Raw genomic sequence first — 26,120 nt, forward strand, 5'->3', positions numbered from 1 at the left:
AAGGAAATGAAAACAGGCCCATCTCCAAAGCAGTGGCAAATCTGGGAAACGATGCAAATGTAAGATGAAGAGGTGACATAACAGAAAGAGAACTTTAAAACATGAACACATTTTTATTCATTATTATTATGACTTGCAAACTGATAGGCAGCTTAAAACACATCACAAAAGTGAAAATGCCTAAGGTATTGCAAATAGTTTTTCTAACTCCCAAGATTTGTTTCAGTTGTTAAGATAAAGGGTTTAAGAAACAGGATAAAGAAGAAGTGGTATATTTATACAGTGGAATACTATTCAGCCATAAAAACCAACAACATAACGCCATTTGCAGCAACATGGATGTCCCTGGAGAATGTCATCCTAAGTGAAGTAAGCCAGAAAGAGAAAGAAAAATACCATATGAGATCACTCATATGTGGAATCTAAAAAAAAAATACAAAACAGAAACAGACTCATAAACATAGAATACAACCTAGTGGTTGCCAAGGGGGTGGGGAGTGGGAAGGGACAGACTGGGATTTCAAAGTGTAGAATAGATAAACAAGATTATACTGTATAGCACAGGGAAATATATACAAGATCTTATGGAAACTCACAGAGAAAAAAATGTGACAGTGAATATATATATGTTCATGTATAACTGAAAAATTGTGCTCTACACTGGAATTTGACACAACATCGTAAAATGATTATAACTCAATAAAAAATGTTAAAAAAAATAAAATAAAAAATAGGACCAAGGACTCTGGATGGGAAAGTCAAGTAGGGAAAACCCCACAGCAACTCTTCACCACAGCCCTGCTGCAGTCTGCTCAGGACAAGGGTCTCATTCTAACAGGAGAGGTACTGAGGACAGAGGCATTCTTTGAGCTGGAAAACCTCTGCTTGGGTTTGGCATGACTTTTAAAGAGCAGAGGTGAATCACAGGAATGAAAGGTATTCCTCTTCCCACCATTCAATTTTTTGTTACTCAGGATGACTCACTACACTATGACTACCTACACCTTGCCCCACCTGCACAGCATGAGAAGGCATAGGATTAAAGGTTATTCTTATGGTCTTGGTCTGTTGAAGCAAGCAGAAGGTGCCTTATGGTCTTGTAATAATCATACAAGAGTTTCATTATTCTAGAAATATAAGGCCAGGCACTCTGCAACACACAATGCTATCAAACATCATGAATTACTGCAGGGCATAATTTCTGATCAACTTTAATGACATGCTTTCTGCAATCTTTCTGAGCCGCCATAATGGTGCTCATCAGTGTCCCTGGCTGATGCTCTCAAGAGCATGGTCAAGGCCAAAAAGAGAGGCAAACGCCAGGTTCTCACTAGGCCATGCTCCAAAGTCATTGTCTGGTTTCTCACTGTGATGCTGAGGCGTGGTTATATTGGTAAATTTAATTGTCAATCACAGAATGGGAAAAGTGTTGTGAACCTCACGGGCAGGTTAAACAAATGTCCAGTGATCTGCCCTGGATTTGCTGGGTAACTCAAAGATGTAGAAAAATCGCAGCTCCCATCCAGTTAGTTTGGTTTCATTGTTTGGACAACCTCGGCGGGCATCATGGACCGTAAAGAAGCAAGTGTGTGAAAATACAGAGGGAAAGCCATGGATCCTTTTTCTAGGGATGTAACATATACATGCAAATAAAATGCCTCAATGGAAAACAAAAACAAAAACAAATTTGATGACAAATCTAACATCTCAAAAAAGGTCATTACCTTCCTCTGGCTTCACTGCTTTCTCCTTCTTTACTGATCCTGTTTTAGGACCTTTGTCTTGTGTTTTCTTCTGTGAACCACTGGTTTCCTTTTTTGAATTAATCTAACACACACAAAAAAAGAAGTGTCTCCAGTCATTGTGATGTAGCCATTCAGACAAATGTCCAAAGGACGTGTTAGAGAATCATTTATCGAGCTGCTGCTCTTACTGAAAACAGATGCATCCAACTTCTTAAAAGGGTCACCTATACTCATTTTTGCAATTTCCCCAATACCTTAAATGTTTAAGATCTGGATTTCTTATTTCATTGACACTGCTCTCCCCAAAGTCACTAACTACCTAAACTCCAAACACAGTAGCCTTTATGCTGTTCTCATCCACCCCAACTTGTCCAAAGTATTCGTGCTGGGGTCACTTCCATTCTTTTCATCTCTGATTGTCACATCACTAAATCAAATCACAGGTCTGATCACTTCCCACTACAACCATGGGAAACTCCAACTTCTCAGCCTGGTTTTGCAACACCTCCACATTCTGGCTCTGGTCCAACCCTGCAAGCTCCTCTCCCATGCCTGTGTCTTCGACTCTCCACCCTAGCCATGCCTCACATCACACTGCCACTTCCCACTTCTGTACTTTTAACCACACTGGTTCTTCACCTGGAATGCCCCTCTCCTTTCCCAACTTAGTCACAGTTGTTCCCATTCAGACGGGTTCAAATTTTACATCCTCTCTGAAGCAACTTAACACTCCTCTAGAATAAAGTTCACCCTCCCCTGTCCTCCCAGGCACTTCTTGGTACTTTTACAGCACATTGCGTGACCTGGTGTTGTAACAGTCCCCTGTAAGAGCATAACAGCACTGGTCTTTCCTAGGAGACTGAGTTCCTCAAGGACAGAGATGATGTCTCACTCATGGTTATAACCTAGACAGGGCCCAGCACCTAGAGTTGCCCGTAACAGGGCACACAGGGACTTACTAAACATGCATCAAATTGAACCTGAGATAACAGAAGCTACTTAATGCTCTCCTTTCCAAGTTCCTCTTATATCTTTATACAGGATATTCTCTTAGTATAGTTTACTACATTTAATTCTATGTCATAGTCAGTCTCATGATCCCAGTTTGCTCTCCAACTGACAGGGAAAAAAAATCAGAAAATAAAATAAAATTCAGAGCCACATTTAGAACACAAGATGGAACTCTAAATTTTATACTTACTGCAGTGCACAAGTAAATGCACTGAAAATTACTGTTTGCTGACCACTGACTAGGGTAAGAACATTAATTATTACTTCATTTAATCAATATACCAACTCTGAGAGGCAGGTGCCACCCCTATTTTTAGATGAGGATACTGAGGCTCAGGAAAGTGAAGTGACATACTGAAAGCACACTCCTCCACTCAACACTCTGGCTCTCAATATTCCTTTGCTCTTTGGACTTTTCATGTTTTAGCTCCTCTCCCTCTCATTTCCCCCCTCTACATCTACGTGAGGAAGAAATAATCTGAAAAGCCCAAAGTACCCTGAGAGTCACAGGGAGAGATCATAAAATCCAAATCTGGATCAGGTGTCTCTATAGAAGTTACTATTGACACTTGGAATGTCTGAGTTACAGCAAAAGGCCTAAGACACAACAGTCATGAACAGTTCATTGTACTGAACCTGAAATCAATCAGGGATGATACCCAAACACTGAAATAAGACTCCCAGGAAAGGTCCCAATAACTTTCTGCTTTCATCCTTCTCAACATCAAAATGACCTAGTAGCTAAGAAGCAGCTTTTCCCCCAGACTGAGTGAACTCCTAGGACCCAAAGTGATCAGAGAATAAAAAGTCCAATAGGAGAGCAAGTTGACGAGAAGGAGAAACAAGCTCTCTGATTAGCTTGGACTAAGCACGCTCTTGTCTTTGCCTAACTCAGAGCCCAGAGGAAGCTGCCACCTTTCTGTGCTGCCGCGGGAGGCAGGCAGCCCAGCAGAATGGGCGCTTTAGCGTCAAACCAACCTTTTCAGCAAGCTGTTTACCCTCTGAGCTTCCATTTTCTCAGCAGTAAAAGTGGGGGATAATCATACTTTGCCGCAGAGCTCTGTTAAAATGACTAAATTGCATGGCATCTATACAGTGCCTAATCCAGTAACTGGGCCACAGTCGGTGTTAGTTAAAGAGTACTAAGTCAGCAGCCAGATACTGTGGATAATTTTCAAATGTATGCAGTATTTAATGTCTCTTCCCTGGCACCTTATGCATCTGACTGTTAAGAAAGGAGATTTGCAATGCTTCAGTCAGGATTTGGTGGACTTTATGAAAGTAAGTTACAATGGAATAACAGCGCTCACTGAGCCCACATCCTTCTCCCTGCCACTGCCTTCCTAGTAAGTTCTGATAGAAGACCTCGGCCCACCAGCCCCACAATCCTGCCCTCCTGGAGTAGAACCAGCATGTGATCTGATGCACCACAGTCTGGTCACCAGAAAATAGGGTCTCTGCCAAAAAGACACAGACACTGGGTTCAGCTGAGATTTCTCTACAGTCATGTCTCCCTTGCTAGAAAGACACACACACACACGTCATGTGACACTTACCTCAACTGGGGGTGTCTCTCCCAGCAACAGGTTGTTAAAAATGGTAGCATAATCACCATTTAGATTCATCAGTTCCTCATGGGTGCCTCTTTCTGTAATACAACCCTCTTTCATGAAGATCACTTCATCACAGTCAGCCAGGTACTGGGGACAGAGACAGGGACCACATAGTGTGGCTAATATTTGTGCAAATACATCCAAATATCTACACCTTAGCTCAGCAGTTCTCACCTGGAGGTGACTGAGCCCCCGGGGGGCAGTAGGCAATATCTGGAGACATTTTTGGTACAACTGGAGGGAGTACTCCTGCCATCTGGTAGATGGAGGCCAGGAATGCACAGGACAGCCCCCACAACAGAGAGCTCTCTGGCCCCAAAAGCCCATAGTGCCAAGACTGAGAACCCCTGCTTTAGCTTATGCTGCCTTGTGATGGAGATCAAAAAGCAGTTCCTCCAGTTTTCAACATAAATCTGCTGATGAAGCCTCCCAAAACCTGCATCAAACTTCACATCCCTTCACTACTCAGAAGTACACATAATTACAGACATTCCATTACTGAAGGGCGGGCAAGCCCCCCAAACTTGACAACATATGCAAAGCAGAGGGCAACATCCTTGAGCTGCTCTCTGAAACGGCTGCTTGTCACGGGATGACAGAGGGAGAAGAGTTTGTTTTCCCTGAACAGTTCCCCCTCGCATACAGATGTTAACACAGTGCTCCCCAAACCATCTCATACCCAAACTCCATTTGCTGCCTACTCCTCTCAGCCCTTTTACTCACTGATTTATATGCAGAAGCTAACATGCTCCAAGGAGCTCTGATTCAGATGGCCATCTGGTATAGTGAGTTTTATTGGTACAGTGGGACAGAGAGCAACTTGCTGAGGCAGTGAACACTCATGATTCCAGGGACATCTAGGAGCCCCACGAAGGGACTGGGACCAACTATCTCCCTGTTTCTGATTTCTCAAGCCAAGGAGGGCAGCCTGGGGAAGGAAGCACCATACCTGTAACTGGTGGGTAATGAACAGAACCGTCTTGGACTTGAGGTGCTTCTGGATAGCACTGTTGAAGATGTGGTTGCCCACATGGGCATCTAAGGCACTGAGGGGGTCATCCAGGATGTAGATGTCTCGGTCACTGTACAAGGCCCGGGCAAGGCTGATCCTTTGGCGCTGCCCACCACTCAGGTTGGCTCCTCGCTCACCAATCTACAGGAGCCCAGAAAGCATAGGAAGGCCTCCAGCTCAAGTCTGGAACCAGGCTCAGTGATCAATTGCCCCAGTCATCTCTCCTCCCCTCCACCCAAACCAACTCCTTCTCTTGATTACCCCACCTCGATGAAGGGCCACTGTATCCTCCAGGGCCCACACCAGAACTGGGGGCATCAGCCCAGATGCCTCCCCCTCTCCCACAACCATCTGGTTACTAATCAATCCTGTATTTGGCCTTGCAATGCTGTCTTGACACCCAACTACAATCCATTTTCCATGGGCAGAAAGATCTTTCCAAAACATAAAGCTGACCATGTACCACCCTTGCTTAGAATTCTAAAGGATAGAATCTAAACACCCAAATATGGCACACAAAGCGGGCCCTTTGCCATCCAGCCTCCCAGCAGCTCTCAGCCGCCACTGCCAATCCCCCTTCAGCACTCTGGGATCTGAGTCATTTTAAACAGTGTATCTATTAGGAACACACATATCTACTGTCATGCCTTCTCCTGTTAGTGTCTGCTCAGTTCTGGCGTCCTCTCCTCTGTGAAGCCTCCCGGCCCTCTCCACTAACACCCAAAAGGAAGGGGACTCCTTTTCATGAGTTTTTGCTGGGGTGTCTCTCTCGATTGTAAGCTTTCTGAGGGCACATATTATTGTCCCTTTTCTTTATTTTCCCAGTGCCCCAAGCAGTTTCTCCACATGTAGCCAGCACATAACAAGCACTTGATAAATGCTAGTAAATGAACAAATGAAAAAAAAATCAATTGTCAAATGGTATCTGGCTCTGTATTTTAAAAAAAAAATCTTGTCCTTAAAAAAAGTTCAGTTAATTCAGAGGTTTTCAGACAAGAGTGTGTGTGAGAATTACCTTCAGGGCTTGTTAAAACAGACTGCTGGGCCCCACCCCTTGCATCTCTGATTCAGTAGATCTTGGGTGGGGTTAAGAATCTGTATTTCTAACAAGTCCCCAGAGATGCTGCTGATCAGCTGCTAATCAGGGAACCAGGACCTGAGGGCCAGGAAACTAATTAAGCCAGTCATCAAGTCTGGTTTGAGAGCTTAAACTGATGTCAGCCGAATAAAAAAGCCAGCCTCAGAGACCTAGGGGCAGGTCATGGGAGGGGAAGGTCAACACAGAAGGGCAAGAGGCAGTGCCAGAGATGGGCCTCTGGGAACTGCTCCAGGGCAGAGAACCCAAGAAAGGCAGGTTTGTGCTAAGGCCTCTTTCTTTCCGAAGGAGAGAGGGCTCTCTAGAGACCATATGTGAGTAAGGAGGCTGGTAGAGTGAAGTTCAGGGGAGAAGCCCAACAGGCACATGCTTGACTTATGGCCTTAAAAATGAATAGTGTGGAATACATGAGCTCTGAACCAACAATGGGATTTTGTTTAAAATCCACATGACACATGAAATGTGTATATGCTTAAAACAGGCAGTGTCAATATCTCTGCCTTAAGGACAAAATGCTTTCCTAACACCAAGTCCCAGTGAAAGCAAAGCTCCCCGTGTAGGTTCTTCTCCAGCGTATTTAAGATTCACTCCTAGCAGGTGGGGAATGGCTCAGTGGTAGATTTCATGCTTGGATTCAATCCCCAATATCTCCATTAAAAATAAATAAATTAGATGTACTCCTGGAAGGTGGCTCTGGCACAGCCCTGACACCCCTCCTCCAGAATCCTCTCTGCTAAACACCCTGGCCCACCAGGCTTGTACCTCCGTCAGGTCACTGTTGGGAAGAATGGCCAGGTCGGGCCTCAGGCAGCAGCTGTTCAGCACAGAGTTGTATCTGAGGGACACAAAGAGACCTAGCATCAGGGACACGGTTGGAGCAGAGCCTGCTGACTTGGGCTGCCTTGTGTCTCACGCGGCCAAGATGGAAAGCATGACAGAAACCAAACATTCCTTGCCTTTCTTCATCAAATTCCTTCCCAAAGAGGATGTTGTCTCTCAGAGTGGCATTGAGGATCCAGGCCTGCTGGGCCACATAAGCGAAGGTTCCACTGACTGCAATGCTGCCCTCTAGAAGTGTCATCTAGGGAGACAGACACCATCCAATGGCATCATAATGCAAAACCATCACCCTAAGCCAACAGAACCCCCCACATTCCACAATGGACTTGAAAGTCTTGGCAATTTCCTTGGATGCCTTTTGAACCCAAATTCAGACTTCACCTTTGTTCCACAGAGAGCTATAGCAGCAAAGAAAATCAAAGTTCTCCTTGCTTATGTGTGAGGGGAGCCCAACATAACCCATGACTTGAATGAACAAATACTTCATTCAGCAACCCATAAGCTACTTTATTATCCTTTCTTCCTAACTGAAAACTGTCTTAATTAAAGGAAGCACAAGCAGAAGGCCCTTTCAGAATTCCCCTGGGGAGGATGCTGTAAGGATTTAGAGCTAGTCCCCGCCTCAAGATGAGGGCAGGCCAATTCATCTACAGAATAAATCCAGGCTGTTGGCTAGATCAGCTGCTTCTGTAAAATGAGGACCAGAGGGAAAAAAATTCCAGTTAGACATCAACTACTATTACAGAGTATCCATGCAATGATGGCAGATGCTCCCCTCCATCACGAAGAGACTGAATGATGAGCCACGTGCTTTGAATTGTGTTTTCAGTTGCAATGTTTGACATGAATTGATTTACCCATTTTACCCTCTTTCAGGGTTCCTTTTGGGACTAACAGTAGACATTCGTCTTGCATTAGGGATGCTAGAGCTTAAAACAGTGTCATTAACCAACCTGCACATACAAGCTTGTCCTTTCAAACACTGTAACACACAGGGTATACACACAGATCATAACACAGTGGTACCGACTGCCCACAAACCGGTAAGCACTCTGATATGCACTTAAAAGTGCTCAGGAACCCACCGAAGGTCTACTGTGGAAACCCAGCTCTTCTGGCTGCTACAGTGCAAACACCCCACACTACAGACTGCCAAAAAATAGTTGAACTGTAAAGAAGCTGGGCTGACCAGTATTCGCAGTCCCTCTGTCAGACAGAGAGGGCTGTCAGGATTTGATCCAGAAGCAAAGACCCACTCAGGTTTCAATCTAACCATTGCCCACTAACCCTCCTTCTGCTTTACTCCGCCTGTGTCTCTCATCACTGGCCCTTAAATCTGACTATCAGAAATCATCTAGGAGGTTTTTGGCTTTTTACAAAGACCAATGGCTGAACCCGGCCATTGTAGAGTCTCATAAAGCAGAAAGTGGCGGGGGTGTGGAGCTGCTCGTCCAGATGATTTGAATTCAGCCTTCCTCAGACCACCCTGGACACCATGGCTCTCAAGGAGACACAACTCCACCAAGTGTGACAGCGATGCTGAACAAGATAAAGTATCCCATAAACTGGATGCTACAAAACACTCTTCCCCAAACTCTTCTCCCACTTGTTAAGTTTCCTCAATATGGATAAACGATTCGGAGGACCTCATCCATCAGGAGGAATGAGCTTAAATTCATCCTCATCTCAACCATCTAAGTCAAGCTAGTTTAATCCAAGTTTAGAAGCAGGTGGAAGTACCCTGGGGTTTTGCCGGGGGAGTGGTGGGGAGTATTTTGTTTTGCTGATTATTTGGTTCTAAAACATAGTACAAGATAATCTGTCTTAGCTGGATGATCCCCACTCTAAATGTTGACAGCTCTCTGCTGGGCCCTCTGAGCACTATTCACACACTGCCCCGTGCTACACCTGTGTGTCTAGAAGTGCCCCAACTAGGCCATGAACTCCTTGAGGGCATAGTTCTTTCAATGGTTAGGCTGAAAACAGTGGGTCTTTGCTTCTAGATCAAATCCTGAAGGCTTTCTCTAACAGGGAGGCTGGTGAGGCTAGTCAGCTCTGCGTCTTCCATTTGTTGGCCATCTGTCCATCGCTACCTCTGACATTTCCCAACACACTGCCTGGCATACCTACAGCACTCAATAAATACATGCTGGATAAAAGAAGGCATGAGAAACAAATGACTCCAGCTGGGTATCAATCATTCACCAGGCATCCATTGAGTCCCCTTCCAGACACAATGCTGTTGTTAAGGGGTAGGAATATGGGGGGGCAAGAGCCAGGGGTGTGATACAGACCAAGGGTCATTTTGTTTCCACCTTTCCTGACTCTTCAGGAAATAAGTTCACTTTTCCTGAGATTCTTGCTAAGCAGAATCCAGAGAAAGAAGCAGAATATGCCAAGGATAATAACAAAATCTTACCTGGCCTAAAATGGATGAGATGAGAGAGGTTTTTCCACTTCCCACACTGCCACAGATTCCAACCAGTTTACCCTGGACAAAGCACACGAAAGAGGAAGGTCATTAAAGGACTACCGACCACTCTTCTCTAGGACTTCTGATTTCTTTGAGGAAAAAAGCACCAATGACACTCCATCATTATGGGAACTGTGTCATCCTGACGACCCAGCAAGTCATTTACCTCTCTTCTCGCTCGTCAGCCACCCACGTCACAGGGTTTCTGTGGGGATGCACCGAGGTAACAGATGTGTAAGCCTTTTTGAAAAATTACATATGCTGCACACATTAAGGTATCCCACATCACTTCTAGAAAGGCTGAGCCCCTTTCCTACTTTATTGGTAACCCATGCTTTTTGATTACTTGTTTATTTTTGTTGTTGTTTTTGGAAGAGAAGGCAGGAATCTTGATTATTTTCTTGATTTTTTATATCAAGAAATTATTTTCTTGATTTCCATTTTATGTTTTTTTCTCTAGAACCTATAAATCATCTTCCAAAAAAACAAAAATAAAAACAAAAAAACTATGAGAACCATCATTTCCATTTTTTTACAAAACATTTCCAAGAATCTGAAGGCATATTTAAACCATCCATCCCACATGAAAGTGGAAAACCACACCTGGGATTAACTGACCATCCTCAGGCAAAATAATGAGTTCTCCATGGGCAGTGATTTTTAACAGGGCCACTTGTTCAGCAACCCTCTATTGCCTCAAGTCTTGCAGGGAAGGAAAGGAGTGAAGTATGATGCTGTGAAGAGCAGGGGTTCTGCAGGCAGATGAGTCTTTTCATTTCTTTATTTTTATTTGGGGGGTAATTAGATTTATTTACTATTTTTTTAATGGAGGCACTGGGGATTGAACCCAGGACCTCATGCATGCTAAGCACGCACTCTACCACTAAGCTATATCCTCCCCCACCAGATGGGTCTTGATGTGAACCCCATCTCCACTAGAACTTGCCAGCTGTGTGAACTTGATCTTGTTACTTAAACAACTACTGTCTCTTACTGGGCTTTGAGCAACTTGAGGGAAGGAGTTCTCCTTATAGGGCCAAGCCAAATGTCTGGTACTTAATAAAAATATGTTGGACAAAGCTTTTGACATGGTCCAGGAGGTTGAAAGATTACAGCCAGGTGGTGAGGAGGAGACCAAGTCACAGGGTCAGACTCTGCTCAGGCCAGTCAGGTGAACACAGAGAAAATTCTTTTCCATTGACTGAATGGTGGCTAAAGAAGACATCCACAGATGGAGTGAGTGCCTGGGGCACAGAAGACAGCAGGCTTATATTAACTTCCCTCCCCTTCCCTAAAACGGGGGCTGGGGGAATCATGGTATCTATTCAAATAGCTAAAGGTCTGTCATGTGAATGTGGCTCTAAAGGGAAGAATGAGGATCAACAGACAGGAGAAGAGTACATTTCAGCTGATTACAAGGAATAATCCTCTCATACAGCTGATTAGCAATGTAACAGTTGCCTTGATCAAGATAATCATTATTAAATAAGAAGCCTGCTGTTAAGACTTAACTGAAGTTAAAAACTGACTTGTGTGCCCTCCAATGATGAATCACACTAGTTCTCTCAGGTGGTCTCACTGAGGACCATCTCCCTTTTTGCCTATAGCTTCCAAGAGCTGGAATTCTATGTTTTCCCTTTAGTTCCAGCTCTGGATCTGAGTAATGTGCCTACGGGTGGTTCCCGATTTTGACATAGACTGCATTAGAACCCCCACGCCCACTTCCAATTATGCAGATGAACGTTTCTTATCACCTCCATCACCACCACTGTTGGTCCAGAAAACCCTTACATTTTTCCTTGGTTTTCCTCACTTCCTTCCTTGTTTCCTTACACAGTCTTCTGAATCCAGAAGCTAAAATGATTCTCTTCACGTGTAAGTCAGATCACATCACTTTTCTCCAAACCCCTCTAAGGGCTTCTCTGCCCATCTGGAGTAAAGCCGAAGTCACTGCCGGAGGCTCTGGAGCCCCAACCCTCTCTGCTCTTAGCACCCACTCCTCTCCCTCACGCTCACTCTGCTCCTGTGACAGGCACACTGGACACAGGGGCCTTTATGCTTCTGTTCCCTCTCCCTGGAATGCTCTTCTTCCCCCACAAATCCACAAACCCTCTCCTTCAAGTCTTTGCTCAAAAGCACACCTCGGACATATTGCTGGTCCCAGACCACTGCAGTAAAACAAATATCGCAATAAAGGGAATCACACAAATTTTCCGGTTTCCCAGTACATGTTAAAAGTTATGTTTACAATATACTTTATTAAGTGTGCAATCACATTATGCCTAAAAAAACAATTGTACCTATTTTAATTTAAAAACACTTTCTTGATAAATACTAACCATCATCTGAGTCCTCAGCGAGTGGTAATCTTTTTGCTGATGGAGGGTTTGAAATATTTTGAGAATTACCAAAACATGACAGAGACATGAAATAAGTAAATGCTGTTGGAACAATGTCTACCAGCTTGCTTGACAGGCTTACCAGAAGCCTTCAATTTGTATTAAAAAAAAAAAGCACTCTGCCTGTTATTACTTTTTCTGAGGGGGTGGTAATTAGGTTTCTTCACTGATTTCTACTTGGAAGACGTATGGGGGGATTGAACCCGGGACCTCTCGCATGCTGAGCATGTGCTCTACCACTTGAGCTACACCCTTCCCCCAGCCTGTTATTACTTTTTAATTGAGGCCTTCCCTCAGGCAGCCTATTTAAATTGCAACCACACCTGCTCCCCACCCTTTTCTTCACAGCCTTTAGCACCTACTGACGTACAATATAGTTTACTTATTTACTGTCTGTCTTTGCTCACAAGAATATAAACTCCAGGAGGGCATTTGGTTTTTGTTGCTCCATCCACAGGCCCTACAACGGTGCCTGGCATAGAGCTGGCACTCAAAAATGGCTGTTGAATGTGTGAAGGTAGATGCCCTCGGGATGCTGATGATGCAGCCCTCAGCGTGGTGCTGGCTCCCCTTGCAGTCTCTACTTTAAAAGTCTCCAACCTGGAGTCTCCATGGCAGCCACATGCCATAGGAGGGCCGCTGGGAGGAGACTAGTCCTGTGCTAGCTGGGCGGCAACATCATATATCATAATGACCCTTTACTTACATTAAAAATAAACAGTTACAATAGAATTGGCGAACACAGCATCACTAAGAGTACCTATTATATGCCAGGTTCTGTGCTGTGCACAGCCTAGTGCTAATAAGAAGCTCACACAGAATTATAATAACTAGAAACAGTTATTACAGCTTACATACAACTATAATAATCAAATCTATTCGGGCAAAATCGTGGAAAATCCACCTGAATGCTTCATTTCCTTGTTTGTAAAGTATCTCGCAATATCAGCTGTTATTAATTTCTACTGTTAAGCACCTAAATATCCCTTCTAGAGGTGGAGCTGGCCAGATTTGCTCCTTAGCCACAGAGAACTTTGCTACAAGGAACAGCAGCTGCCCACTCTAACCAGAACAGACACCCGGCGGACAGTTACCTCTTCAATTTCCAAGTCGACGTTGTACAGTGTCCTCTGCAGGCGCAGGCTCCCCAGGTGGATGTGCTTGCCCTCTTCCTCCTCAGGACTGGGCCGCTCGTCACTGTCCAGGAGGAGATGGCCCTTCTGCTCTGCCAGCACCGCCTGATGCTCAGTGCGCTGCAGCTGCCTCACCTTCTCTTTCTTGCCCCTGGCAGCCCTCTTGTCTTTTTTCGTTTTGGGGGTCAGCTTGGGTGAGTTCTGGATACTGGAGTGGGAGAAGTCCCATGCCAAGGTGGCATTTTTCATCTCTATCGTGATGTGAGGGCTGGCTGGTTTTTTCTTTATCATGTGAACCTCTTCCATTAGAAACAAACTCTGATAGGAGTTGTGAGAGAGGTGCAAAGATGAGACACTGGATCAAGACCAGGGAGACAAGCCTAGGGCGCACACTCACGTAGCAAAACACATCAGGCTATACAGTGGAAGGAAGCTGAAGGGCAAAAGGTAGCTCATTAGTGTAGCCCAGCCTCAGGCCCACAGGGAGGTCACGGGAGTGTGGGGACACCCTCAGGAGGGACGGGGCCTCCTCACCTAGCCCAACACTCTACGCTAAACTGCCTTCTCCTTTTCCACCAGTCTAACGTGGACCACAGGATACTTAACTGACCGGTGTGCAGCCCCTCGTTCTCACTAGTGAGTTGCTGAGTCACAGGCAGTAAAATGCAGGCAGAAAAGCCAAAGGGCACACTGCTCTCCTGCAAAGACCCTCATTGCTCTGTTTCACTTCCATACCACTCCCTCGGGACCCCCAAGACTGGGCACTTTCCTCACGTACAACATGGCACACATCTGCGGGGAGAGGCCGAGCTGAGACTGTGACCAGCCCTAGCTTGCTCTGGTTAGAAAGAAGTACCTAAGGTTTTCTCGATGGCAGAGTACATCTTCTCGCCAACAAGTTCTCACGTCTTCCAAGTTCTGCTTCGGTACTTGTGAGAATTCAAACAAAAGACTTGTGTGGAAGTGAAGGGTAGCTCCCTCAGAAACATCCTTGGGAAGAAAGTAAGACTCTTTCCTCCCACTCATTCCCCTAGGTCCACTGAGTTATGGCAGGGAAAGAAAAATGGAAGGCTTGAAAAGCCAAGTGTTTCTGAAATTAGATCTGAAACACTAACCATAATAAACCTCAGCCCAGGACCTTCATGTGACTTTGAATCCACTTCTGACACCTCCCTTAACCCAGTGATCTCTAAGGGTGCTATCCCAGTTGTATTCCCAACATGATTAAAAAACACTTTTTAAAAAAACAACATTAGAAAGTCTTTAGAGAAAAGATGACTTTTAGTGTCAGGACTCTTTGCTTAGTTACCAAGGAACCCTAACTATTTTAAAGTTTGCAGGTGCTATTAAATGGAACATATAATTCCCCTGCCTGAGAGAAGCCCTTTCTCCTAAATCCTGAACTTCTAAGGTTGCTCTTTTCATCCCTAAATTGCCACATCTCTCCAAACCTAATCCCTGATCTTCCCAGAAGTGTCATGTTTCTAAATCTCCTAGATAATCTTACTCTTGATCAACCTTTTATTCGTTTTTTTTTGATAGGGGGAGAGGTAATTAGGTTTATTATTTATTTATGTATTTTAATGGCTGTCCTGGGGATTGAACCCAGAACCTCGTGCATGCTAGGCAAGCACTCTGCCATTGAGCTATATCCTGTCCCCCCTTGATCAACCTTTTAAAAAAAAAAGTTTATTTTTTTCTTTAAGTTTAGTTTTGTGAAAAGAGCCACTGGTTTCTCTTGTTCAGAACCCTTCCTAAGAGACTGGGCTCAGAACAATCTGCCAAACATTCTGACCCCTTTTCACAGAGTGAAACCATGTGCTGACAGAATTCCCACCATTTTGCTCTCCTAAAGAGTCACCAAAAGGATCTTTTAGGGTCCATGGTCTATTAAACTCTGCTAGTGCCTCTAGTTTGTCCAGCTGGTCCCCACACTCCTCCCAGGAGGATTTCAGCTTCAGGTTTCTCTGCCTGGACATGCTGAGGCACACAAGGGCCTCATGACACTTGACTTTTTGCCTACTTGGATTTGCACCTGCCAGGACAGCGGGATCTTAGAGGTACATAAGCCATAAACCTCAACTCTACCACAGGACACTGACCATCAAAACACTACTCTAATTCACTGAAAGAATCAATTCAGAATGTATCTGTTGAGCTGAAAGGGGACTACTCATAGGGTTGACAGATAAAATACAGGAGGCCTAGTTAAATTTTGATTCCAGGTAAACAATGAATAACCTTTTAGTATAAGTATGTCCCGTGCAATTATTAACTGGGTGTCTATGTTTTTATCAGCTAAATCTAGCAATACTATACTGGTGACCATCTTATCAGAAAAGTTATAAGGTGAGCAACCTCTCACTGCCTTTCTACAAGTTATCATCCTCCTACAAGTGGAGGCGGGGGAGGGGGAGGAGGAGACTGCCAAAAGGAACAAGCTAGAAGGAGACTCACCCTCCTGGGGCATATGACAGAGCTGTGGGTGATTTTGCTTCTATTATTAACTCTGACGCTTCCTGGGTAGAGGAAGGAGCTATAATGTGAAAAGCTACCCGCTAATACAAGTTCTCACTAGTAAATGAAAAGAAGACAGCTCTCGAGAAACAAGGGGAGAACAAATTGATACCATAAATTCCTATTCCTTCATCCAAAATGCCACCAAATCCATTCACTAAAAAGGACAGAGAAACAAATAGGGGGACAAATTTATGGTCAAAACATCTGACTTTTTCAAAGACTAGATATGGCGGGTTCTGCAAAATAAAAGCTCAGGTTCCAATCAGACCACTTCTCTTCACGGGGCCCTGGAGCCTGGCCTTCTAGCAGCTGGGCTGGGGTGAGGGAGGGCTTGGGGTACATTCTTGAGGACTAGCTTTCCTGACCAAACAACATTCACCTGGTTAACTGTAAACAAGTAGAATATAAAGAAATCCTGGGAAGCTAGTCTCCATTCTTCTTATGAGGAAAACCCAATTTGTTTTCTCCTGAACACCAAAGGTGATGATATCAGCCCCTCGAACACCTGTGCCTCCAGCCTTCGACGTACTGACGCTGCTTTTGTATTGCTCTCACGAGCCAAGAAGGACTAGCAGGAGCTACTCCACATAGTGGCTTTGTCAGCAAAGTCCAGCCACACACAGGTGCTATTCCCTTTTTTTTCCCTCACTGTATTAACCATTTTCAAATATCGACCTTCCTCCACCTGCCCAAATATATCTATCTCTAGTGTCCTGTATTTGTATTATTCTGAAGGCACAAAGAACACAGTCGAGGCAAGACCAACTAACCACCCACAAGAGAAAAAAAACCCTGATACGTACTTAACTGCACTTCTCGTATGATCTAGTTTTATGACTATTCCCTTTTGACTGCATTCCCTGTATCAGGAGCGGCAACCGCAGGACAGACAAAAGAAAGTATCAAAAAAGGCTTATGACCGACAGCGTGTTGGTAGAGGCAGATGTAGATCAAGGCAACAGAAAGTTGACAGTCACTTGACAATTCCAATCACCTAGGTTTGAATCACTTAAAGGCCCAGTAAATTATAACAGGTGTCATGTTAGGTCCAGGCAGAAGGGACTAGCTCTGAAGGGGAACGCTGTAATTTTGGGAGCCCAGAACTAGGTAGGCTGTCTACAAAAGGTAAAAATTAATATTTCTTTGAAAAAGTCCCTTAACTGAGCCTCCTTTGCTGCCTCCTTACTCACCAACTGCCAAAAGGCTAAAGATGAAAAAAGCCAAGTGCAGCCAGCCGGCGTGGCCCATTGGAATAAAGGCAGCAGTTAGCTTTGCCAAGGACAGCTCCTGACAGGGAGCAGGGAAAGGAAGCACTTACCTTAAATCTGTCGACAGCAACTGATGCCTCCGAGAGGGACTTTACTGAGAATGGGGTAACTTTCAAAGCAAAAGTCATGGAATTGAAGACAGTCACCACTGTGAAAGCCTGAAGATAGGAAAAGAGAAGAAACTGAGCCCGATGAGGCTATGCAACTAAAAGAACAAGATGCCATCAACCTCCTTTCAGGTTTAAGGAGGCTGCAACTTAACTGTCAACTGTTGGTACAAGTCAGATATATTTCAGATATATATTTTTATGAGACTTCCAATTAAAATTCTCAGTGAATCTGAGCCAAACGATGATCTATATTTTCAGAACTAAATCCAAAGTTGGGCTGACCGAAAACAACCCATGCGCTATTTGTGCAGTGGAGCTAAATCCCCACCCTTCCACTTCTCGGATTAACTGCATGAATGAAATAATCCAAATCTACTAACAAGAGGACCAGAGCATCTCTATATGTGGTATTTCTAACATGTCCCCAAGCTCTGAGGGCTCGCTGACCTGTGCTGCTGTCAGATCAAAGCCAAGGGTCATGTGAACAGAGAAGGTCACCACGCTGGCGATCACCATCACAATGGGAGCCACACCGACAGTGATGCTCTGAAAGTACCCGGCTTTCTCTAACACCCGACGTTCCTCCTCTCGGATTTCTAAGAGTAAGAAGCAAGTGAAAGAAATTATGAGATGTTGCTCCTCTGTCACCAAACAACACTTGGCAGGTCTTCAGCCACCAAATAGGTAGGTTTTAAAACAACCCTGTAACATTTATGATGCAAAAAACTCAGTCAATTGGACTATTAATTACTATCACAAAAGCCTGAGGTTTGAAATGGATCTAATCATGGGGATGAATCTAATAGAAGACAGTCACTACCTATCAGTACAATGATCATCTTCTGCCTTAGCCTGATTCTTTTCTGCAAATTTCTTATGTTTAGAAGGACAGAACACATTAATTATATCTGCCATTGTCAGTTTTGTTTGTTTACCTGGTTGTTGTTTATTTCTTGCTTACCTACTTAGAGGAAAGACTATACAACAGTAATGGAGAAATAAAAAGGGATTAAGATTTACTAGTGTGTTGGTGCTAGGATAGAGGCTTTCACACCCAAAGCAGTAAGGATGGCAGGAAGAAGATGAGTAAAAAACAATTTTTGTAAGCAGGATGATTTTTCTTAAACATTTGCAAAACCAACAGCCTTATTAACAGAGTAGCCATGGAGTAGGAAGCACGACAAAGTGGAGAGGTATTTTCAAACATAAAAGCAATTCTGCTGAGAGGCTGTGCACTGACCTTAAATGTGTTACCACTGCCCCAAACCCTGGGAACTATCTTTAGAGCCAGCTCTTAAGTCGAACTTTTAAAAAGTCCAACTCATTGCTTTAAGATTTATCATATACCTCGCCCAAGTCTATAGTGAGCAAAAATGATCTTTTCAAGCTAATATACAGAGGTAAAATCAGAGGCCGAAGAACAAGCAGAATCTCAGAAAGAAGACTATAAAACCAAGAAAATTAGAAAATGAGGGTCAGAATGGACCATCAGTGTGACCCTGCCAACAACATGGTTGGCAGATGTCCTGATAGCACCCAATTGTTCCATTCTATTAGCAACACACTCACTACTTAATGAAGGAGCCTAATCCATGCTGGACACTTCTGAGTGGTCACCGCCCTCTGGATGACTGCTCATAATGCAAGTTTATGAACTGGACACAATGTTCCTGAAGGTTTACTCAACAAACCAAGCAGTGAAAATAAAACAGCTTCCTTGATCTGAACACTGCATTTCTATTCAACAAAAAATTGCACCAACTTTTTAATTGGAACGTATTCAGGTTAGTTCCCTATGAGGTTATGGTCCACTAACAGCCCATACCTTTTATTTATTTATTTTTAATTTTTTTACATGAACATACATATATTCATTTTCACACTCTTTTTCACCATAAGTTACTACAAGATACTGAATATCCTTCCCTGTGCTATACAGTATGAACTTGTTATCTATTTTATATATATTAGCTAGTATCTGCAAATCTCAAACCACCATATCTTTTATATTTAAATTAAGCTTAAATGTAATTACGTCTTCTTGTTTAAACTCTAAAATGCTTTAAATATATTCTTCTTTACTTTCACCTTTTTTAAAGCCCAGATTTCAACTTTTGTTGAGATCCTTTTGAATGCCCAGCCTGTGCTAACTATTCCTCCAAGCTTTGTGGCTTTCACATACATGTTTATGTCTGCACTGAATTTATGGGTCAGGATAGGGCCAGGCACTGAGAGCCTTGTGACTCAACACGAATCAATTATTTGAGTGAAAAAAAATTCAAAAACCTCTGTGATTGAGTGGCAGAGGCAGGCCCACAGTCCAGCTGTCCTGACACCCCATCCAGTGCTTCTCCCAGCACTCATCCCCCCAGGATCTCACCCCTACCTACCTGTAGTGGACATGAACCCACAGAGTACAGGGGGCAGAAGTGGAGCTCTCAGCACCCACTTGATCATGTTTTCTGTGATGTCCTCATGGCCAGCCCAGAAAATTACAGGCTGGATTAAAGTATAGATGGGGGCTTTGAAACTGAGTGAATTACTCATAACCAGCTATATTATCTTGGCAAAAAAATCACAATTTTCTCAGGTCTCAATTTCCTCATTTGTGAGATGAGGTTATGGGTTCCAGTCTCTAAGACCCCTATTGATGTAAAGTTCATAAGGTACTACAAGAATGGAAGATATAATGATCCTGTAACATTAGCATTCCCAGTAGCTAATGTGCTCAGGAAGCAAAGAAGCCAAAGTCCTTCTACCATATAGACATACAAAGTCTTTAAACTCACTTTGTACACTCTGAGAGAACGCTTTGACCCAGGCATACATTTTAATAAATTTAATGTAGGTGAGGACTTCATTCATCTTCTGGACACGGTCATCTGTGATGGTCACACATTTTCTCCTAAAATATGCAGTGATCCGTGATACAAACATCTGAAAGGAAAAGTGATGTCATGACAAATCAGAGTTTATCCAGATTTAAGAACTGTCTAGTCTTTTGGGGAAATAAATCCACTTAAGATTATTGTAAATAAAGTGAGCATCGCAGAAAGTGAGTGTCCCTGCACTGCCTTTTAATCAAAGTGGTCTATTAAATGATAGTCAAATAGTGTTTAACTCTTATCCCTTTGTAAGAAACTTAAGACAAGTAAGTATTTGTCATCAGTTACTACAGATATCTGTTGCTACCAAAGGGAAGCGGGAGAGCCATGTCAGTCAGCATCTGCCAGAGCAGACTCAAGCACTCCTATGTTACCTGGGGGCAGGGTTCACCTGCTGACCTTCTCTTTCACTCACACTTCCTCTTTTTTAATCTCATTCAGGAGCTACTGCCTTATTCAAGTGACACCTTACTTCCTCTGAAGTCAAAACTCTGCCTGATAGATGGAACATTGTCTAGCTCATTGTAGACATTTCCAAACCAGCTAACTGCTTAGAGGAAATTTCCAATCAAAAACGTGATACCTCAGTGGTGCCTACTATATATAGCCCAAGAGAAATAACTCATCTAAGGAGAAGCTGCCAAAATATGGTAAGGAGGCTTACTCACCATTGCAGGATAGAAGAGGATAAAAACAGCTGATCCCAGGAAGCCGGTTGGTCCCAGAATAATGACATTATAAATCATGCCTAAGATGGCAATAACAGGTCCTCCAGCCAACAAGCTGCCAACGGCAGCTGCCTCGAACATCCTCTGCCCGTCGTTGGAGCACAAGTTGATGAGCTACGAGACACAAAGAGCAGTGAGCAGGCCGGTCCCAGGAGGAAGGGGATAGACACAGCAGGGACCTAATGGAAAGAAAGAACCCGAGCGCAGAGCTTTCTCACTGCCCTGCAGGAAACACCCCTCACTCACCTCACCCACGGACTTCTCTTTAATGTTCTTTAACTTAAGGATCTTCTTAAACGCCATGGTTAGGATGGCCCCCCGTAAGCGGACGCCAGTTCGGTAATTCAATGCCCAAGTCAGTGCAAGTGACCAAGAACGCACGATTTCTGTCAGCAGGAGGCCCAGGACTAACAGCAAGCTGTACTTGAGGTTAGACTCTGTGTCCTGGGTGTACTCCAGGAGGTGTTTCACCACGAAGGCCTACAGGGAGAAACACACACCGTTGTCAGCGTCTCCACGGCACCCACACGCCACACCACAGTTTTATGTTAAGTTAGAAAGAGGAGGCAGCTCTTTGTGTTTGACAGTGACTAAGCACCTCTCTGGAGGACCAAATATTGCTGTCAGCCCACCTGCCACAACTTACACAGGGCGTTTTGCAGGAGGTAGGTCTAATTTGAAACTTTCTTCCTTCAGGACACCACCAAAATCGTGACTCTTTCTAATGTAACATAAACCTGTCCATGAGCTGAAATTCATTCTCAACACACGGTCATTAAAAAGTATATATTTGACCTTACTCCAGTATCCTCACACAATGGTACATTTCTTTACATGAAATTAAGACCTTTTTTTTTTTTGGATCGTTTCAAACGTGCTTATTTGATAAAAAGGAACAGTGTACCTACAGTTGGACTGGGGAAGAGTGAGAAGTGCATTTGCAAAACATTCCTGAAAATAAACATCAGCAGTTTAATAGTACAGAAGAGAGCAAACAAAGCAGACTATCCAAATCCAGAGACCCTCCCGTGGGCCCTCCCCCATTCCCCGCTCCCTCCCAAAAACAAAAACATGTTACCTCAGGTAGCACATGTCTAACACCACCTGCAGTGAGGGAAGGCAGCCAGCCCCCAAGAACCACCGAGTGCCACCTCCAGCTCTGAGGTCCTGCAACGCCGGAGCACACACTCACACAAGGCACATTCAGCAACAGGATTAAATACCAGGAAGTGGGAGGTAATGTACTTTTATTGAAAATGAAAAAAAAAAAGTACCATCTTCAAAGAGCATCTCACAGACACTGTACAGCAGGAGGAGCATTGTGGTAACATACATGGGAACATACAGAGTGGAGTTATACAGGGCAAGCCAGCTAACAGGTCGTCTGGCCTTGACTGTTGTTTTAGCCACACACAGTGGAGATACAGAATAGAACCAAGATCTGTTTCCAGAGTCCGGAGTAGCACATCAAGCGGACAGCACTTAATCAGGTATGGCTCCTGAAGTTGCAGCGAATCTGCAATAGAGGAGATTCTCCAGGAATAAAGACCTTGCTGCTAAGGAAAGAGAATTAAAAAACAAAGCAAAACTAAAAACTCCCCAAAGAGGTGACTCTGCTTAAAATCACTGGCGATACTGGTTCACTAGGCTGTGAGGAGTGTGACCTCTGCTCAGGACTGAATACAAAAATCTAGGCCTCAAGGAAAGATGGGCGGCGTCCTTCAGAGTCTTTTCGAGTCCTTGCAGCTAAAGTTGATCTTGCCAAAAATGAAACAAAACAAACCACAACAAAAGAAAGCCAAACCAATCCCCTTCCCCGAAGGAAGAAAATAAAATGAACGAGAAACCCTTCCACCCGTCTACCCCGATCCTTATAGCAAAAGGTACTGTTGCCAGGAGCCAGCACTTGAATGACAGACAAAAATGGAGGCCAGATGCAATTGTCCTGAAGCAGCTAATGCTGAATTCCAGAACCCAGACTCTCTCTGCGTGAATCGGTATTTCTTGTTTTTCCTGAGAGGAAATTAATACCAAATGTCGACTAGATCCTAAGCGATCCCCACCAATCAGATTTATGTCAAATCTCAGTAAATAACCTGATCAAATAAATAGGAGATTTCAGATTCCAAGAACTATTGTATCCCATCTCTCCCCTCCCTCAGATTTTTGATTTTATATCCACTGTTTGGGTCACCACTGCATACAGCTGGGTTGTTGGTTTACTAGCAAGAAGATTGGCTTCTTTTCCAGTATTCAATCCAAAATGTGGAACTGAGTCACTGAATGGCAGGGTCAAAGCCCCATTTTCCTCACGTGAAGCAACTCAGTAAGATGGCGGTGCGGTAAAGCATTTTCTCACACACCTCGGCACTGACGGAGCAGTCTCCAAAGGAAGGCGTGGAAGGACAGCAGGTTGCAGTTTGGGGTTCCTTCCTTCCCATACCTTTATTGACTGTGCCATTTTTCAGCACCAGGTAATAGCATTAGTACCTCCCAGAGGGGAGGAGCAGGGGGAAGGTAAAAGACAAAATGAACGCTTAACACTATGCAAAACTTTCAAAGGGGAGGGAAAAGAGGAAACAGCAGATTAAAGAACTTTCAGCACAGAGTTTTTTTAAAAAACAATTACATTTCAAACTATTTTGTATGGAATAAAGAAAAAAAAGGCTCGCATGAAAAATTCAACCAAAATTTAGTTTTAAAGGGTTATAAATTTATCATTTAAATTTAAACAAACTGGGAGAAAACTTGAGACTGTCAGCATAGCTGTCTGGCTGTGGAAAGCATTCCCAGTGAATAAACATTACCTTACCTGAACTCTTGGCGAGAGATTCTGCCCAGCTTGACTCTCTCATTCTGACCGCAGAATACAGCCATCCTGAAAATTCTAAAGAACAGCTTCTGTCACTAGTTCCACTACAGAGACACTCCCCCCAAATCCAGATCCTGACAGCACCAAGCAAGCTGCAGCTGGAGAGAGGTTGGAAGGGTGGGAAACTTACCTCTCTAGAGGCTTTTCACTGTCCTTTCCCCAAAAGGGCCTTGAGCAGAGTTAGCATTCACCAAGAGATAGCACTGCAGGAGGAAGCCTTCTCTTGCAGATCTACAGGGCGGATGCTAATTCTTTACACACGGATCATAAGTCAGGACTGGTTTTTTTAAAACTGTTTTAATCCAAGGCCACAAGTCATCTCTGCAAGTTTAGCAATTTGGCCACTTGTCATAGGTCAGAACCATACCCTTATAGATTCTGGCCCTCCATTGACACTACGGTGACCCTGGGACACCGTGCACAGAGTGCTGGTCTGCTGGCATCGCTGAAACCTTAGATCATCTTGATCATAAAGGTCCAGTCTCAGCTGGCCAGCAGTTAAAAAACAAAACAAAACACAGTCTCTTGATTGTGTTTCATTTGCTCTGCATATGGCTACCAAGGTTCAGTGAGGCCTGAGAGAAGATTAAAAAACTATGATATTTAGGAAGCCAGCTGTTATGTAGACTTCTGTAAGAACAGACTAAGCCAGTTTGAAAGCCCTGCCATGTTAGAAAATATGCAAAAATCTAAGATGGATGTTCCTCGAGGGGATTTCAATCCACAGATGGAAGGTGTGCTCATCATCAGTACTAATCTCAAAACCGGCCTGATTCTTCAATTTCCAATTAAAAAGAAATCCGTTAGAATTGGAGCTCCAAAAAAAGGAGTTTGCATTGCTCACAATCTGAAATCTTTTTATATCAGTTAGAGAGACTGTGGATGAGACGACTGCCTTCTCAATTGTTCTAGGAAAAAATCTCATGAAATAACACAGTCCTTAAGGTGCTCTTCCCCAAGAGGGTGGAGAGAAGGAAAAGCATGCTGCTGTTTTCCTATTAAAGGAAGGCTCTCAGCTTTCCCTGGCATCTAGAAGAGTTTACTAGAGATTAGTATTCCAGTGCTCTGTGCCTTAAAAGAGATTAAGGAATATGCAGATGCTCAAGGGAGTGACTGTAAGTCCCCCAAGCTGAACAAGCATAGGTAAATTTTTTTCCCAAGTAAAACTGAAAATCCCAACAATCTATGGAATTGGGGGGAGGGGGCAGTGGGAGGAGCCAATGAAATTCTGGCATTGGCCAAATGGAGTACAGAAAGCCTGTATACCGTGCTACCCAGCTGAAAGAATTCCTTGAAAGATCAGAGCAGCCACCAGCCCTGTAGTGAAACAATGACAGAAGCTCTTCTTGGGGGAAGCTGGTCCTATGAAAATGTTTGCCATTTTGGTCAGTAACATGATATTCAGTTACATGGTCCCTCTTACTTAAAACTTATATAAAAGTGTGTTAGTTGGTCAATTAATAAGAAACCCAATACCAGAAAAGTAGTGTTCACTGCTTCAGAAAAGAGATCAAAACTTTTAAAAGGCATCAAACATTAAAAACAAAAACAAAAACAAACATACAAACAAACAAAAAAACAACAGAAAAACTGCAAATTAGTTTTACCTAATCACCATGCATCTTAGGCACATACTTACCAAAACCATGAACCTCCAGCTTACCCACACACGGAAAATGCACAGTATAAGGAGAACTACTGCTCCGATGCCTCAAGGCAAATATGTAGAGAATAGATTTAAACAAAGTCTCACGTGTAAGGCAGCACAGCAGGTGTAAGAAATAGTGGTCCAGAAAACAATGTGAACATCACTCTTCTCCCCTACTCTGCTTCGCCAACGCTAGGAAGAACCATGGCTGCCACCCCAACACCTGCCACGCGATTTACACTATAAACCAAAACTTAAAACAGACTCCAAGTTAGGCTCTAAAAATGTCAACAGTCCTCTGGTTTCTCAAGGGCTCGTTTGCCACAGAACCGTCAAACACGTGACAACTCCGCCCCCAGGCATTCAGCACGTCATGGCACCAACTCGACAGCCTATCCACACAGCATTGCTTTCGCCCGCTCACAGCACCACAGACGCGTCTTCCTGAACCAGGAGTGTCGTTTCAGGTTAATGCGCAGCAAAGCAGCGCAGTCCTGTGCAGAGCCGGAATCATTCAGGTTCGCCCCCACCCCAGAACCACAAGCCAGGTTCGCTTCTTCTCTGGCAACACAGCCCCCTCATCCTTCCAGCTTCTGACAAACCACCATTCACCCCAAAACCAACTATTCCCTTTCAACAGACCTGGAGGCATCGCTAAGGCTGCTAACTAGCCCAAAGGTGAGCGCAACCCCTGCAACAGAACGAGAATGTTAGCGCTGGCCATGGCCGGGCCTCTGGAGGCTGTCAGAAAGGATGGTTAGGACTTA

The 26,120-nt window shown here is 44.0% G+C and overlaps 1 protein-coding gene across 6 annotated transcripts in view; it reads right to left on the reverse strand.

Moving 5' to 3' along the window:
- Positions 1–26,120, reverse strand: part of ABCC5 (ATP binding cassette subfamily C member 5) — a 75,762-nt gene that overhangs the window by 23,598 nt on the left and 26,044 nt on the right. For 2 of the 6 annotated variants that reach the window (XM_006201054.4, XM_072962083.1), the window contains exons 6-17: positions 21,080–21,313; positions 20,774–20,947; positions 20,010–20,157; positions 17,668–17,816; positions 17,161–17,268; positions 13,284–13,640; positions 9,737–9,808; positions 7,434–7,558; positions 7,240–7,312; positions 5,319–5,522; positions 4,313–4,456; positions 1,725–1,827 (exon numbers count right to left, since the gene is read on the reverse strand). In XM_006201054.4, the coding sequence (XP_006201116.1) occupies positions 1,725–1,827; positions 4,313–4,456; positions 5,319–5,522; positions 7,240–7,312; positions 7,434–7,558; positions 9,737–9,808; positions 13,284–13,640; positions 17,161–17,268; positions 17,668–17,816; positions 20,010–20,157; positions 20,774–20,947; positions 21,080–21,313 (1,891 nt within the window). Of the gene's footprint in view, positions 1–1,724; positions 1,828–4,312; positions 4,457–5,318; positions 5,523–7,239; positions 7,313–7,433; positions 7,559–9,736; positions 9,809–13,283; positions 13,641–17,160; positions 17,269–17,667; positions 17,817–20,009; positions 20,158–20,773; positions 20,948–21,079; positions 26,086–26,120 lie in introns of those variants that run through there. The other 4 variants (XM_072962086.1, XM_031682189.2, XM_031682195.2 and 1 more) reach the window with 4 other exon arrangements.

Source organism: Vicugna pacos, chromosome 1 (genome assembly GCF_048564905.1).
Source record: "Vicugna pacos chromosome 1, VicPac4, whole genome shotgun sequence".
In the NCBI taxonomy this organism is placed as follows: Eukaryota; Metazoa; Chordata; class Mammalia; order Artiodactyla; family Camelidae; genus Vicugna; species Vicugna pacos.